Genomic DNA, 17,210 nt, shown 5'->3' with positions numbered 1-17,210 from the left:
TTTAACAAAGTGGAGCACAAGGTACTTGCCTTTTCAATGATGTTAAACAGTTGAGAGATTTAAGTGTCTAATGAGGCCTGGGGATTTCAAGCGCCATTGAGTTTCTGTCACAACCTTCATTCTTGGTGGATGTCAAGGCAGAAGTACCAGGAATTTGCTGGCATGTCGTGATGGTTTTACTCAGATAAAGTTCCCCACAGTCCCCAGTTCTATTACTGTCCCGGCCCTTTAACATCACACGGCAGAATTCTTACACCTCTTCACGTAACACGGTTAAATCTAACTTCTGAAATACTTTCTGTGAATTAGTAAGTGAAACACTTAAAAAGCATTTTAAATAAACTTTTTTTTTTGGTGGATCCATGTTCACTAGCCTTTTATAGAAAGCAGCTATGGGTTTTTATAGCTAGATAAATACCTTATTAAGATGGCTAACACCGTGCTTGTTTGTGTATATCTCCATTTTCAGTCAAAGAATTTACGTTTTAAAGAGTCCTTATTTACCAGTTACTACAAACTGCTGCACCACTCTGATTTGTACAAATCATAAGTGAATTAGATCTTCCACCTGGGTGATGACCAAGTTAACGAGGTGCTCTGTTTTCTTCCCTCTCTACTTAGAAGACAGACAGTGATGGTTACTGTCATGGGGAGGGAGAAGGACCTCTAAAGTATGAGTCAGTCTCATACCACGAACTAGAACAAGAAGGTCCCTAAGGCATGATACCATACTCTGCCCTATAGTACTATCTCTGCTGTATTTTAGTGTTCAGCAAAATTAAATGTCATTGCCAACAACTACATGCTTATTTTATTGGCGTTTAACTCTACAGAATTATTCTACCTTAGAAAAATTCTATTTTGTTCATGTATATATATTCTGTAAAATGTTACGTGCAAGTAGTTCTTATCGAGGTTATCTAAGCCCAATAAAATGGATTCCACCACTAGATGGCTGTAGCACTTTACCCTGACACAGAGACCATCCTTGGATATGGGATCTCGTGTGTAAATATTTGATCACATTTAAGTGGTAAATGCTACAGTTTTCCTTTGTCAGTCAAGACTTCTATCCCAGAGGAACGGTACACAGACAAGCAGTATCCAACTGACTGTGTGGCTTTTACTAATAAGGAACTGTAACATATTCTTGCTATGAAAAGAAATGTAATGCTCAGGTTATATATGTACTTAGGAGGGTAGCAACTAGGGAAAGTGCAAGATATTTCACATATCAAAGAAATAACCATGGGGACTGCTTTGCTTCCTCCCCCTCCCTGCATTTAGTACTTCACTAACTCAGTAAATACGTGAGAAACGGCCAGTTTCAATAAAGTGAAACATTGGCTTAGTGGGTAACTTACGAAAGGGGAATCACAAGGGCAACCAAACCATAACCACCAAGGGAGAACATAAGGTCAGCAAAACTGGGACATGTTTTTCCCTGCTAAGGGGCATTTGAAGTATTCTTCCTAACTTCAGCCAACGGGTACACTATTCCCCTGCCTTTTCTTCCTGAAACATCTAGTGAAGTTGATAGGATCCTGGTCTGAGTAAGCATAATTGGAAAAAATGGATTTGAGTATAGAAGGGATGGATGTTGAGTGCACTGGGAAACACAAATTGAACAAGAGAGGTGATGGAAATGCAGAGGGGGGCACTGAACAGCTCCCACGCTGGGTTCCCTTTGGGTACAGTGGACAAGTGAGGTGTTAGCAAAAGTTAGTAACCATTTAAAAAATAAGAGCTTGCCTTATTGCAAGGGCTCCTAGGTGGTGTAATCTGCATGTAATACTGTGTTGGAGTAAGAGAGCTGTGTTGTGAGAAATAATTCTGAAACCATCGCTCTGCTCTAGCTGTCCAGTCAACTGCAAAGGAAAGAATCATGGAATTATTTGAGTTGGAAGGGCCCTTAAAGATCATCTAGTCCAACCCCCCTGCAATGAACAGGGACACACACAGCTAGATCTGGTTGCTCAGAGTCCCATCCAGCCTGACCTTGAATGTCTCCAGGGACAGAGCATCCACCACCTCTCTGGGCAACCTGTGCCAGTGCCTCACCACCCTTATCATAGTTGTTTTTCTTTATATCCAAGCCTTGTCAGAGGCATCTCCCTCTTTGCTTCATGGTCCTTAGCCCATGGTCCTAGCCTGAGCTACACCAGCTGGATGCCTGTGCCAGCCTGTGCCTCTCAGTGACCCCCAACCTGCTCCTGTGACTCCCAGCCTGACCTCAGACCTGCATTGTCACTGTGACTTGTCTGGGGAGCGCTGGACACTTGGTTGATGCTGATCTCTGTCACCAGGCCTGCTCCGCTCTCCTTGCTCAGGCAGCATGGGACTGTGACCCTTGTAGGTGATGCAAATCATAAAATACTCAAGTCAGTTTGTGCTCATTTACAAGCCTCCAGTGCGTAAGATGAGAACGTGCTCGTGCTTAATCAGGTATGAGAGGCAAGGACATACTATGAAATGAAAATAATGAAATGTAGTCAGCATGAACCATAAGTTCAAAAAGGAGTTTTGGCATGCAAAGCCACCTTCAACTATTTAAATATCAGAGTCAAGAAGACAGCAGAAAATAGTAAATGCAAATGGCATCTGCAGATAATGAAATGTCTGCAGCTATACGTTTTGTTAGAAGTCACAGCTTTACTAATTAAGAAGCAAAACAAGGAAAAAAAGGATGATTAAGTACACTTCTTAAGTTTTTACAAATAGTGTAATTATTGGTCTGAAAGCTTGAATACCAATTACAACAACAGAAATTGGTACTTACACTGGACCAGAATATGTACATATTCATAACCTAAAACATTTCGAAGACATGCTGAACATCAAAGTAGGCAACTAATTTAATGAAATGCTAGAAATTGAAACAAACAGGTACAGTTAAGTCAAAAAAAGTTGAGACTTTCTTTTACATAAGAAAATGAGACGTATTTAAGCAGTTGAATTCCTGGAGATGGAATTTACCATGCAAGTTTACTGATCAATGGTACTACAGAGGAATAAAAATATATCCTTTACACTTACAAATCCTAACTTCCATAAAGCAAGTTTTATTGCCCGTGTTTATATAAATAGGGTATAATACATCAAACCCCCAGTTTACATTTATTAATGGAGAACATTTTAAAGAGCACTTCAACAGCAACATAAAGTGTGCAAAAGTACTAGAAAGAGAAATAAATATTTCAACAAGAAAAAAAACATTAACTGCTCCCCCATGATAGTCAGACTACAAATATTAAGTACCTCTTCCATTTTAACTTTATATCTTTGTCAATTAGGCAAAAATTTTAGATCAGAATAAACGTAGCAGATGTATTACAGCATTAATCAGAAAACAGGATCAGAAGTCCCAAAAGCAGTCATGTACACCCACAGACAATGTTTCTACTTTCTATCCTGTTGCAACTACACTAGAGCACTTAAAACCTGTGGTATGTTACAATATATTCTTTTTTAAAACAACAAATTTCACAGTCCTGGCAATAGGGTACCAGTTTATTGCTAGCATTCCATTTAGTATTTCATAGCACGCAAGTGTTAAGTAACTCATATACTGGTTCTAATAGTAAATAAACACACACCAAGTAAACTGATGTTATTTTCACATACCTTAAAACAGGTGTTTTTTTCCCCTAATACGTATGAATTTTGTTGCCTACAAAATCAAGGACAACAATACTGATTAGCTCCTAGCACAGTATTAGCAAAATATCATTGACTCTCAAGCTAATAAATATACTTAATTCCAGCTGGTAACACATAATTTACCACTTTTAGTCAATGACATAAATTTGTGCAGTCTTTAGGAGCAGACTGGTGTCCAGCAGTGACCTGAAGCAGGGTTTAAATAGGTTCACTTCACACTTCCCAGTGTATTTCAGAAATGCCGGACAATCCTGATTATCCAAAAGTCCTAAATATTCAAATATGCTTCTAGTCAAAACTCAGTATGTAGTTTAAACCTGAAATATTTACAAGTCTCCAGTCCTTGAGATTTCAGATCTTCACAGTATTATGTTAAAAATAAAACAGTCATATCAAACTTCTTCTAGTTTGTCTGCACTCTGCAATGAAACTGATACGTGACTTTTCAGGGAACTTTTGTCTAGGATGCACTCCCCAGACTCTTTAGCATTGAAGTTCACATCAGCTAGGTTGTGTAGGTACGTTAAATAAGGTCTCAAATTGCAAAGGTATTGCTTTACTGTTAACAAAAGTTGAGAAAAGAAAGAAATAGATTTCCCTGCAAAATAAAATTATTTAGAATACAATTAACAGTGACACTCTTCATTAACTTACAAGGAAGTGATTGCATTCAAAGAAGCGTGATCAATCAGTGGAAGGATGCCACAGCTCATTCTGCCATCCTCCGAAGAGCACTTTTTAGCTGTTTACTTTGAAGGCTTACATTCGCTAAGCACAACAGATAAACACTGCTTTATTTGGAAAACTGATAAAAGGGCCCATAAGCGTTACCCTGAACAATTTGTTAAAATTCTTTGAATTTCAACAAAGCCTCTAGGCCTCTGAACTGCTTAAATCCACTGAACAAGGCTCACATGATATATCCAGAGGCTTATTTCCAGATTATCACTTTCTGCCACGCACAGTCATACACATGTCATTTTACTAATCTGATAGCAATTTATTTTTTCACAGTCAGTAAGTCACAGATGACCTCTGTCTACAATATATGCTTAGACTATAATGGACATCCATTAGAGATCCTCACATTTTCAAATATTTACGCCTGAACAGTCTCTGCTGGAATGAGATTCCCTGTTGTATCCAGCTGCATACACTTACACGAACAGGCAGACACAGGACACTCGGTATGGTCCCTAGATAGCAATAGCAAAAAAAGGAAAAAAAACAGATAAGAAAAAGCTAACAAGAATTTTGCAATCTATAAATTTAAGTATGTGCAGGAACTCAGCATCTCACTGAAAACTTTGCAGCATAGTAAGCTTTGCCTACGTTAAAAAAAACGACTTTAATTGGAGATACAACAAAGGAAACATATCCTACTTTGTGTAACATACACAAGTGAAATGCAGAAGATTTTAACATCAACTTACCGGAACCAACTGAGCATATGCCCAGCATGTCCACCATGCCTACAGTTGTGACACCAAGTAAACCAGTTGTTGAACTGGGCTAACTTCTTGTCTTTGCTAAGATCCACTTTTTCATCTGACTTGGACCCTCCTGTGCAGAAGCAAACCCATCACAACAGATAAGCCATTATGTTTCATCTATATTTCAGTCACAGTAACACTATTAGAATGAATTTGGAATTAGGAACTTCAGGTGAAGAAGTAGCCTGATTTTAAAAGAGATGTCAATACAATTATTGGAGATAGAAGAACTAGTGGAGAATCAAGAATTGCATTGCATGGCTAACGTTTCACACCTTATGGACATGCTAATCTTGCCTATTAAATTTTACAGACAGAATCTCTTTCAGTAGGGATTTATGTTCCAGTGATTGATTTATGTTCCAGTGAATTACGCACCTGTTCTATTGTACATGGAATGTTCTGCTTTAAAATACGTAAAATTAGCAAAATCTCGGTCATGAATTGGAATAATTCATTAACAAGTCATAACACTGACCAGTGAAAGAATGAGATACATAAACAGATGACAACTGTACAGCTGCTCATAGCTCTTTAACAAAACTGACCTAAAAATATGGAAAAAATTTTAATTAGACCCGAGTCCAAAACATTTAGAACAAAGAGATTCTAGGGATAGTGTCTCTTAGCTGTGTCAGCAGGACCCATGCATTCTTTCATGTTTAATTACAGAGTATACTACGTTATATTTATTTCCTCTTCCAGTTAAGAAGCAATCCATTTACATTCCAAGATTCCTGCAGCCTCCCAACAGATCATCCCAAGAAGACACATCTCCCAGTTCTTACAATTTTAAAGCTCATAATACCTACCAAACACTTCAATATCCAAATCTTTTTTCTGTCTAAGCTATGGAATTCTACTAACAATCTCGCTGGAAAAAATGGCCTACATGAGGTAACCGTGCATACAGTTACACAAAAAAAAAGATTTAGGTTTAATCAAAATATTGGATGGGACGGAAACACGTTCTCTACTACAGTCTCTCTCTCTTTTAATTAAAGTATTAATATTTACAGTGTGACTACAAACAGGAGGAAAAGGTGCAACAGAAGATCTCCGTGCAGGAACTGCTAATTAGGCCTCTAAGGAGGACCACAGCTGAATAACTAAAAACCAGTATGTCATACCTGGACAACTGGAAACTGGAGTTCCCATATTTATCAAGCAAAGTGCACAGCGAGGAAGTGGCTTACGACAACCAGGGCAGCTCGTAACTTTTGACTTAGTTGGTGAACCGCTAACTCCGTACTGGCTGAAACCTCGCCCCTGATGAGGAATGGCTGAACAGCTGTAAGAAATTGATTTTCCACAGAAATTGCAACTCACAAACACCTAGAAAGAACAAAAGCCCATTAATTTTTCAGTTTGTTTCTATTTCTGCTACAATTCTAAGTGAATTTGTTCAAGCAAGGAAAGATTTAATTTACCAGATATTCTAAAGACTGCGCTGCAAAGTCTTGTGAAGGTGTTTCTAACACCTTGGCTTATAGACTTGACATGCAGTTCTGAGAAACAGGCCTCAATGATGCCCATGTACTTCAACAGCACATAAAACCATATAGAACTGTTACTGCTTCGAGAGATATTATTTAAGAATATAAAAAGTTATATGTCAGGTAATTAAAGTAATTAAGTTTACTCAGTTTACAGGCCTCTCCCTCTTTCTACTCAAGTCACCCACTCTAGAGTCCCCAACAGGAGGATCTGCCTAATAATCTTCACCTGCATATCTTATGCCACAAGTTGAGGCACAATATAGAGAAAAGCAATATTTTCAACTCTTTAGGATCTATTTCTGTTGTTCATTTAAGGCAGGAGCAGTAAATTTAACTCCTCACTTGGACCAGTATAGATGGCGTTCTCTTTAAAAAGCTGAGAAGAACATGTAAATTAAATAACAGCCTTCCTTAGAAATTCTTGCATCCTCAAGGCTTGTAATGCACATATTAGCAGGCATGAGCAAGTAGGAGTTGCTGTGGGCAGAACATTTTGAGTAAAAACAGTACCAGATAATATTTGGATAGGGTGTCAGTTCTCAGTTTAGCTTATGCTCTGAACTGATAAGGAAAACCGCTGTTCACTTCAGACTCAAAGGCTTCAAAACAGCTTCCAGGCGCAGTTCAACTAAAAGCCAATTTGAACTGGTTCCATTCCCTAGTTTCAGCACCATCCACATCACGATATAGAACTCACTAGGGTAAGTCTCTGATTTTGTTTTTCAACATTGGAAGAAGAAAACCCACAGTTTCCCCAGAAAAAGTGTGGAAACATTATAGACCCTGAAAGATGAATTTTTATTAGAAAGAAAGGCTTAGGAAAAAAAAGCACGAAATAATGATTGAATGAAGTGGCACTTCCTAGATTAGAATTTATGTAAATTTGTTTACTTACGTACCCCCTACCAAAACATCTAAGTCCTCCTGAATAATCTTTTAAGAAATATTAACAACAACAAAAAAAACAACAAATAAAATCACAGAACATTGACTTAGGGCATCCTTAATTGAAATCTTTCTTTTCCTTTCTTTTCCTCACGAAAGCCATGATGCAGCCAGCAATTTTTTTTTTCCCCTCTATTTAATTACCACAATGCCTTCCTTTCTGAATTGGTCATACTTCATATAAGAATCATATTTACCTGAGCTAAAGGTTTTGAACTGGGATCCAGCTTACTTCTGTGGATATCAAATTCTGCACGTTTATGCCAAAACCTCCAAGCATCTAAAAGATTCCTGTAGTTCTCAATCCAGTACTGAACCCTCTCATCCTTAAGTACTTCTGACGGAGAACCCTAAAGAGATAGGAAAAAAATGCCAGACATATGCTGAACACACACAATGCAAGTTATTCACTTTTTCAGAAGGCTTTACTACTACATACTGCAAAATATGAGAAATACTAGTGTAATTTGCGTAAAGATGATATTTGGAAATATTTAACTGAAGTTTGATAAAAGTTTTCTTCGGTCCGCCTCTCAGGTTGAGAATACTTGTGCTGCTGCTCTCCAAAAAACTTGCATCTGTCAGATGAGGGATTATACATTTCTGTCACACATCGGAGTTCATACCATTATTATGGTTACATACGTAGTTAAACACAGCGCTGGTTGTAACTCCAGCTGTGCCAGTAAGGACCAAGATAAGCTCAAACTGAAAAACAAAACCAATATCCACCCAAAGACAAAAAATAACTCCACCTTGCAGCAGTTCTCTATCAAAATCCTGGAAGCCAAAAAGCCTGTTTTGAACCTATCAGAAAACATGGCAGTAATAAGCAGAGAAACGGGTATTCTCTGTTCAATTGTTTTTGCTTTTTCTGTCTTCCCCTTGCTATGTCCTCACTTTCTCTGACTGAGATAGCTTGAATATGTAAGTTTGTAGTTAACATCAAGTGTTTCAGATGATTGCACAAAACAGGCAGGCTATATATTGTCAAAATTTACTATGGAATATACTTCTTAGTTCAGAAGAATCAGTACTATACTGCTAAAGAAACTATGTTTAGTTCCCTTACATAAAGATTCATTTTTGAGCGAGAAGCTAACCTGTAACATGCAATAGCTTGCTGTCTGGACATCGCCAGTTCTGTCAACATAACTTTCCATCAAGTCCACACCATCTTTTGTCAGTCCTGTCAACAGTATTCCTTCCAAATTCCCAGCATCTTTCATTTCATTCGTCAGCTTTTCAATAAATCTGTTCAGCTATAAAAATAAAAAGAAATCACTTAACTTTTGCTGTTTTGTAAATTAATCACATCCCTATGTAGTTGATTTAAGGCATACAGCAAAACTTTCTTAAGGTTTCCTTAAGAGTGTCTTTTGCTAATAGTATACCCTGCTTGCTGCATGTTACACAGGAAAACATCTATGGCTATATCCACTATGTACCAAGAATTTAAACATTAATATACTTTGAACCTCCTGATACAAAGCAAAAAAGGAGGTCATCAGTTTTGTTGTTGTTTTTTTTTTTTTTTCCATACATGCTTCAGTGATTTTAAAAGAAAACATTCCCACTGTAAAATAAAGCCTTTTTTCAAGAGAAGGTGAACATCTGGAAATAAGTACCAAATACAAATACTCTCCAGTAAGACATTTAGCTAATACAATATAATTTTTAAAACTAGCAAGTCTAGAACATTATTTACTTAAAAAAAAGAGAGAGAAACTATACCACAGCTTATATCCTACTGTGAAGAAAAAACAAACCCCTTAAGATTCATTGCTTCATCCTCCCACCCCAAACTTTCTTCCCACTAAATAAACCCCAGCTTAACAGTTTGCTTGAACGTGTAACCATAGACTTACCTGAGCATCATTGAGGAACTTGCAAGCAAATGCCACTCTGTCTCGTACTGCCACATTATTTTCATACTTTGGAGAGAAAAATGGGAATATCACCATCACATGCCAACTTCCAATTTTTCAATACACTGCTTCTAGAAGTCAGATCATTGACTTTATTGTATAGCTAATATTATGAATTTGATTACATAGAAAAAAAGCATCAGAAGAAAGCTAACACCAAATATCAGCTGATCTGTTTATACTCAGATATAAGCATCAGACTGAGACTGCAACTACCCAGAACAACCTGCTCCTGTGGCAGAAAAGCCTGACACAACATATCGGACGTGGTTTTTGAAACTGTACAGTAAACACTAGTTTTAGAAATCATGTAAGGCTAGGCTATAGTGTTTCTAGCATGTATAGCCAAGAGTCTCATTAAGTCACAAAAGGCAGAACAAACAACCCTTCTTCTATCACATTTAGAAAAAGCCTAGCCCAACTATTCATTTTTTTCCTAAAATCACAACTGAAAAAAAAAATAGTAATAATAAAGTGATAATACCCAAGACATCAATTTCTCAAAAGTATATTGGCACCCAACAACATGCAACAAAATTGACTTTCTACTTTTCAATCCTTTTGCTATATATGGCACTGAAGGAAAAAAAAAACCCTTGATCACATTCACCCTGGTACATAGCTGTGCCCATATAAAATTATTACCTAACACCCAGAGAACAAGAACATTCTCTCTTGCTTGGAGAAAACGTTCTCTCCTCTGGGATTCTTACATTATTCTTATTTAATAGCCTAAAAATATCATATTTTGTCAACTTCGACTTCAACAGGCATAGACCAATTACTCTTCTGCATGTGGGCTAAATCAAGTATGGCTGAATCAGGCATATTTGTTGTTCTCTAACTAAGGATGAAGTATGTTACTCCTCCAAAGCCTCAAAGTATCTCATGATTAAAATAAAGATCTATCACACTGTTTATATCAATTCCAGAAGATGCAAGATTGTTGTTTATTGTCATCACACCAAAATTATTTTAACAATTAAACAAGAAAAAATAAAATACAATTCAACGCAAAGAAAGCTTGACAAAACTTCTGCGAACTCCCCTGCACTTACTCTGTTTCCTGCATTTCTGTTATTAGAATAGAATAGTTCACAGAATGGCCTGGGTTGATAAGGACCTTAAAGATCATCTAGTTTCAACTCCCCTGCCATGGGCAGAGTCATCATCCACTAGATCAGGCTGCCCAGAGCCACACCCAGCCTTACCTTGAATGCCTCCAGGGATGGGGCATCCACAACCTCTCTGGGCAACCTGTTCCAGTGCATCACCATAAAGCATGTTATTGAGGGCACTGTCCAAATGCCTTATAGGCACCAACAGATGTGCAGCACCAACCACCTCACTAGGAAGCCTGCTCCAGTGTTTGACCACCCTCACAGGGAAGAAGTTTTTCCTTGCATACAGTCTGAACCTCCCATGGCACAGCTCTGTGCCATTCCTGAGCTTTCTGTCATCAGTTCCCAGGAGCACAGTCCCACACCTTCCACTCCTCAGGGAGCTGCAGAGAGCTCTCGGACACCTCCTGGCCTCCTCTTCTCCAGCCTGGACAACCCAGGTGCCCTCAGCCTCTCCACACAGGACACGCCTTACAGCTCTGTTCCCAGTGCTGGTGCTTTCTCTGTATGCTTTCAGGGACCTTAACATCACTGTCATATTGTGGAGCCCAGAAACGCACACAATATTCAAGGTGAAGCTGTACCAATGCTAAATACAGTGGGATAATCACCTCTTTTGATCAATTGGCTGTGCTTGATGCCACTCAAAATGCAGTTTGCCCCTTGGCTGCCAGGGCACACTGCTGGCTCGTGCTGAATTGCTGTCACCAATACAGTAATACCCAAGTCCTTTCCTGCAGAGCTCCTCTCCAGCCACTCATCCCCCAGTTTCTGTCTTTTCCAGCATTGCTCCATCCCAGGTGCAGACCTGGCATTTTCCTTTCTTAAGCTCCTTGCCATTCCTGATGGCCCAGTGCTCCCATCTATTTGGATCCCTTCGCAAGGTCTCTTGTCCCTCCGGATAGTCAGCAGCACCTCCCAGTTTGGTATCATCAGCAAACCTGCTGAGAACGTACTCCACCTCTGCACCCAGTTCATTAACTTCTCTCCTGCTTTTTCTGCAGGGAGCTTTTCTCCCTGCTTATATTATTTTGATAACATATTTCTAATGGCTTAAGAATTCCATGCTAAAAAAAGGTAAATAAAATCCCCTAAGAACTGTGTGAATTATGTTGGATGTTTTGACTGCCTCTGCATATTTTTATACAATTTTCACATTGACATAATGTTTACTGATGCGTGAACTCTGTTTAGAAGATAAAGATGTTATGTGCAAGCATCAGGAGAAAATTAGACATTCTAACCTGATTAATTCATGGAGTTTACAACACTTCCCCAACATCTGTGTTTATATATGCACACTTGTTATTTAAAGAAATTTAACATAAATTTACTCACCAAAACACCATCATATGAACCAGACTCACTTGTCAGAAAAGCAAACATAGCACACAGGTAAGGATTGTTTAACTGCAGTCTTAGAGTACTGCACATTTCTCTCCAAAGTGAGTTCTTCTCATCTGTGTAGCCTGATAGAGCCATTGCTACTACATTAAGGTTCAGATCACCTGGTTTATTGAAAAAAATGAAAAAATACTTCAGTTCAGAATTTTTTTAAAAAAAGACATACAACAGTTTGAAGTTAATACATTTCCTAACATCATTAAATTTATTTCATCTAAATAGTGTTCTGTCAGAAAAATCAGGTTTTTTTAATTCAAACGGCCAGTCCTTGTTCTGAACCTTCCCCCCCACCCAAAAAATGTGAACACCTCCTCCAATCCTCAAAAGAGCAATATTAAAAACAAAAGAACCTTAACAATTCTTTTCGTGTCATACCAATACACTTTAGTCCCAAGTCACTATTTTATATTTAATAAGAGAATACAGTTGCAAATCAGAGTCCCAGGAGGAATACTAGCTAGGAAATACCACCACTTCCTAGCTCTACAATCATGAAGTTTACCTTCATACATTGCAACTTCTCCAAACTATATTTCAGAACTAACGTCTTCTGTAAACTCTGAATATTTTATTTCAGTTATTCCAGCCACTGCACTGGCAGAAAGCTGCATACAGCCCAACTGAAGCATACCTACTTAACATCTGACCCACCTGCAATTCCATTAAAAGAAAAAAAAACCCGCTACTTGTGAGTGTAACACTTTTTGTGGTATGTATCAATATACGCAACATGTTTTAATTAGAAAGTAAGGCATACAATAGTCTGAGGAGTGAAAAGATCAGCATTTGTCAGATTCTGAGGCTCCAATACAGCCAATTCAAGTAAATACTGTAAAAGACAGCAGGCATATTTTCCATACCACCTTCCAAAATCCCGTTTACATAAACATCTACTCAGGTGATATAACTCCAAAAGAAAAGACATGAAACACAATACAAACCTTTTCCCGAGGAAGCACCTTTATTTAGAATTTGTATTGCCCGCCGTATGTCCAAATTGAATAGTGCTACAGCAGCAGCTCGCTCCCAGTCTCCTTCCTGTTCCAATGAATTTAAAAAAGGTTCCACATCTAAGTCTGTTCCCTTCTTTATCCACCCACAGAGCTGCAAAGCCAAGGACCTCTCCTCACTCAGATACTGAATAATATCTGCCTGTCTATCAGATCCACTCCTGCTGTGCCTGAGGTTCTCTGTTGTTCCTAAAATGGAAACAATATGTTAAATTATGCTTAAATCACAATTTAAATTGCAACCGTGATGCTTTGATTTCAATCATAAAACAGAACATAAAAGCCAAGTATCTTACTTTACTACTAAATTAACGTCACTAACAACTACATGGTAAGGAGCAGCAGACACAAAATGATTTTATTCTGATCTCCTAAAAGTCACGCATCTAAACTTGACACTTACTCCCTAAGTCTGTCTTTCTTTCCTCTTTATCCTAAGATTTCGGAGGTTCCTGTCACTAAGACAGGACTGATCAGTGTGTTCAACTTGAAAAGGCAGTCAAGCACCTGCTCTACCAGTTCTCCTCTTCTCAGCAAGCATCAGTGTGCTAGAAACTTTCCCACCACCCAAGAGCTGGTTTTCTGCTTTGGTTTTTTTTTTTTTTTTTTTGCTCTGACCAACTTGAATTTTAATAAGACACAATTAATAGAGAGGAAAAGATTCAAATAAGAATCCCCTAAAAAACACTTCAGTGAGCATAAGTGGCATAATGTGATACTCAAGGAATGACTGCCGCTTCAGAACAAGGCAGCTTCTTTAAACATACAAATGTACTTTGACCACAGTAAAGTCAGCTTTCTAGAACTATACTCCCATGCAGAAGTTCGAAGAATACAACAAATAGTTACGCAGGGAGTAACGACTAAATGTTTGAAATAGTTCTGTTGAAGTTCTGCCTCTGAGGTTATTTTGTTCTTCTGATGATCTTCCAAGAAAAGAAAAAATTCAGGAAATTACTGCAATATAAACTGTTCACTTACATTTCTATACTTACAATATATATTAAAACACAGACTGATATACTTTATGTATTTCTAAAAATTATTGAAAGAGTCTATAAAGACAAATACATGAGTGCTTCATTTTGTAAATATACTGTAATATAACTTATCAAAGTTGGAACTTCCTTACCCAAAGATGACTTCACAATTGACTTAATGCCAGCATAAACTAAGGGACCTTTGTTTCCTGTAAGTTTTTGATCCATATCTTCAGTATACTGCTTCATAAGTATTTACATGTATAGGAAGCTTAATTTTTTCTGAAGAATTTGAAAAACACTTTAAAAAGTTAAAACTCATATTCTATTAATGCAGGCCTTTTACAGGACATTGCATTGTGTTTAGACTTTCATGCATTTCATATAACTCGTTTACACGTAAAGGGTATATTACATCTTTAAAATATAAACCACGGTAAAATAAAGGATATAGTGCAGAGTGTACCAAAGTGATTTCAGCTGAGGATCTTCATTTCCAGCTAGGAGGTGATTTCTCCAAACTTGTTCAGTATCAAGACCATATCTTGATAAAGCTCGGAGCCGCATTTTGGTCGCTATATCCTTTTCCAGGGAATTGGCCTTTCCTTCTTCTGTACACTCATATAAATGTCGTCCACAAGCCCACATTAAGGATGTCACTGGACTCCATGCAAGAGAAATTCTCTCAAAAACCGTGAAGTCAGACATAGTTCTATTGGGAGTCACAACCACCATTCGATTTTGACTTGTGGGATGCCAGGCAAATGAGGCTATGTAGTTTTCACACGGTTGGACACTTCTTTCGATTATTGTAGGCTCAGTTTCATCTCCAATAGGTGTGGGTGTATGCTGCATGTCATACAGCCTGATGATATTACTATCCCTTGTTAAAGTAGCTAGCAGTCCAGTTCTTGTTGGACACCACGCGACTTTTGTTAAAGGTTTTGGCTGCTCTGTCAAGGTCAGAACAGGCTTTTCAAACTTTCTTAAATCCCATATGGCAACTTGGCCTTCATAGAAGGAAGCTACGCGATCATGGAAATACGGATCAACAGTCACTCCTTGGACAGCCTTGGTATTTACAAATATTTTTTGGCTTGTATTCCTCAGATCAAAGATAGCCAGATTGCGATGCATTCCAGCTAAAAGAAGCTTCTGATCCCGTGGAAGCCAACAAAGGGAGAGACAAGCATCATTCTGCCCTAATTCATAAAGCGGCTTTGTTACCACCAGTCCTGCTTCTGGATCCCCGGTTGAAAGTCTCACTTTCTCTGTAGCAACCGCAGTCTCTGGAGCATATTTGCTACTGATATCCCAGATCAATACTGAAAAGTCAGCCCGGTGTTTATCCAATCCAGCAGCAAGCCAATTACTATCTAGTGGGTTCCATGCTAGGGTGTTGCACTGTCGTGCATGCTTGGGAACAAACTCTTTCCCTATCAAATCTTTAGATTTTGAGTTGTGATCTTGACCAAGGCTTGTAAGCACCACTCGACCATTGGCCTGTCCAACAGCAAGAAGACATTCAGGATCATACTTGGGGTACCAAGCCACACATTTCATATACGGTGTATCTGAATTTATTGACAGCAGCGTGGCTGTAGTTTCTTCTGACAAACGCAAGGACCCTGCCTTGAGTTCTGAACTTACAGCAGATTCAATGTGATAAAGGCTCAATTCTGAGTCACACACAACAAAACGGTCAACGTGGTGCGGGGCCCAAAGAATATCAGGTTTGGAGCCACTCATGTTTAGGGTGAATTCACAAACAACTTAAACTCTTGTAGGAAGATTCTGGTGATATCCATTCACATGGAAACTGTTGAGAAAATGATTTGTAGGAATGTTATAAAAAAAGCCAAATTCCTTTATCATCTCAGACCATCATTAAAAAAAAAAAACAAGAATATCATTCTGAATTACTTTTAGCCCCAGCTTACTGTGTGCAGACATTTCAGGCCCAAACCTTCAGCATTTCTCATATTACACCACTTTCCCCATGACACACCCTGTCTTTGCTAAGACACATGAGGCAGAAAACAACACAGCCATCTACAAACCAACCGCAGTGTGCTTACAACCTCTACAACAGCGCTTTTTTTTTTATTATGGAAGAGAGGATTAACCAAAATGCAATGCAGCATTATGTGTGGGTGTGCTGCCAGGAAAGGGCCACTCCCTAAAGCACACAGTAGAAAATGTCTCTGCCTAATTGAAATGCATTAATTCTCAGATACTAGAGTCTGTCTTGTCTGATCTATGACCTAAAAAGGCTTACCCTACTTAAAGATTTCTATAAATGTAAAGCTTTACATGCCTCATCTCGTTCTGCTGCTCTCAGTTCCCCCTTCTGCCCCAATATCACCATGTCTTCGCATGTGGCCTAGCAGCACACATAAACTCACACTGCTGTTAGTTTCACTGATACCTGCAGCAGCCATATGGCCAGAATCCTTAGACGCTCCTACATGCAAAGGAAACGACCTTGCGATTCCTACAAGCTTTTCTTATGACTACGAAAAAGAAAAGATTTACTGGATTAGGAAAGGGCAGAAGGAAGCATCAGTTGCTCCCTCCGGGCCTCCTCTCCACGCCCGCTGTCTGCTCCCAGCCCTCCCCTCCTCCCGCCTCAGTCCAGCCCCTACCCGGCCCGCAGCCCGGCCCGCCTCACCACTGCCCCGCTCTGCGGGAACGAGGAGGCCGCCAAGGCCCGCAGAGACACCGCGGCAGCAGAGCCAGCCCGAAACAAGAGCAGCAGCCAAACCCCGCCCGTCCCCGGGCGCGGCAGCTGCTCACCCACCCGCGGACGCTGCAGCACCGCCGTGGCCGCGGTGTCGGTTGTCCGGCCGCGGGGACAAGCGACGGCTGCGCCCCACTTCCGGCTGCGGGGCGGTGGGGAAAAGAGAGCTGCGGAACTTCCGGCGCGCGATGAGCACCATTCCGCAGAGCTCCTTCCGGTGGTCGGCGCCGCGCTCTCACTTCCGGGTTGGAAATATTCGGGTGATGGGGCGGTGACGTCACGCAGCGGCTCCCGAGCGCCCCGCCCCTTGGGGAGCTGGGTGTGGGGCAGAGCTGTGCTGCAGGCGGGAGCTCTTCGAGCTGGTGTTTTCTGAGTATCATTAACAGCAACACGTGCAGTAAATCCTGTACCTCTGTAAGCATGAAAAGAG

At 39.5% G+C, this 17,210-nt stretch overlaps 1 protein-coding gene across 4 annotated transcripts; it reads right to left on the bottom strand.

Moving 5' to 3' along the window:
- MIOS (meiosis regulator for oocyte development) lies at nt 2,633-17,010 on the bottom strand. Of its 4 annotated transcripts, none has more exons than XM_021385955.1 (12): nt 16,841-17,010; nt 14,493-15,859; nt 14,193-14,291; nt 12,992-13,249; nt 11,985-12,154; nt 9,466-9,531; nt 8,701-8,859; nt 7,795-7,947; nt 6,284-6,488; nt 5,094-5,223; nt 4,748-4,856; nt 2,633-3,670 (listed from the first exon to the last, which is right to left on the bottom strand). In XM_021385955.1, the coding sequence occupies exons 2-11, from the start codon at nt 15,787-15,789 to the stop codon at nt 4,760-4,762; spliced, it is 2,634 nt and encodes an 877-aa protein (XP_021241630.1). In that variant the 5' UTR covers nt 15,790-15,859; nt 16,841-17,010; the 3' UTR covers nt 2,633-3,670; nt 4,748-4,759. The 4 variants fall into 4 exon arrangements, with proteins under 4 accessions (XP_021241630.1, XP_021241628.1, XP_021241627.1 ...); XM_021385953.1 differs by adding an exon at nt 16,469-16,553 and having other exon boundaries at nt 2,633-4,856; nt 16,841-17,009; XM_021385952.1 differs by having other exon boundaries at nt 2,633-4,856; nt 16,841-17,009.

The sequence above is a fragment of the Numida meleagris genome, chromosome 2, assembly GCF_002078875.1.
Source record: "Numida meleagris isolate 19003 breed g44 Domestic line chromosome 2, NumMel1.0, whole genome shotgun sequence".
Taxonomy (NCBI): Eukaryota; Metazoa; Chordata; class Aves; order Galliformes; family Numididae; genus Numida; species Numida meleagris.
The sequence above is the reverse complement of the archived record's forward strand: the minus strand, read 5'-3'. Positions and strand labels throughout refer to the sequence as shown.

Coding starts and splice junctions, on each gene's coding strand:
- MIOS (XM_021385955.1), bottom strand. CDS start 15,789: ATGAGTGGCTCCAAACCTGATATTCTTTGGGCCCCGCACCACGTTGAC. Junction 8,860..9,465: donor AGTTCCTCAATGATGCTCAG/GTAAGTCTATGG, acceptor TTATTTTTATAG/CTGAACAGATTTATTGAAAA. Junction 4,857..5,093: donor CATATGCTCAGTTGGTTCCG/GTAAGTTGATGT, acceptor ATTGCTATCTAG/GGACCATACCGAGTGTCCTG.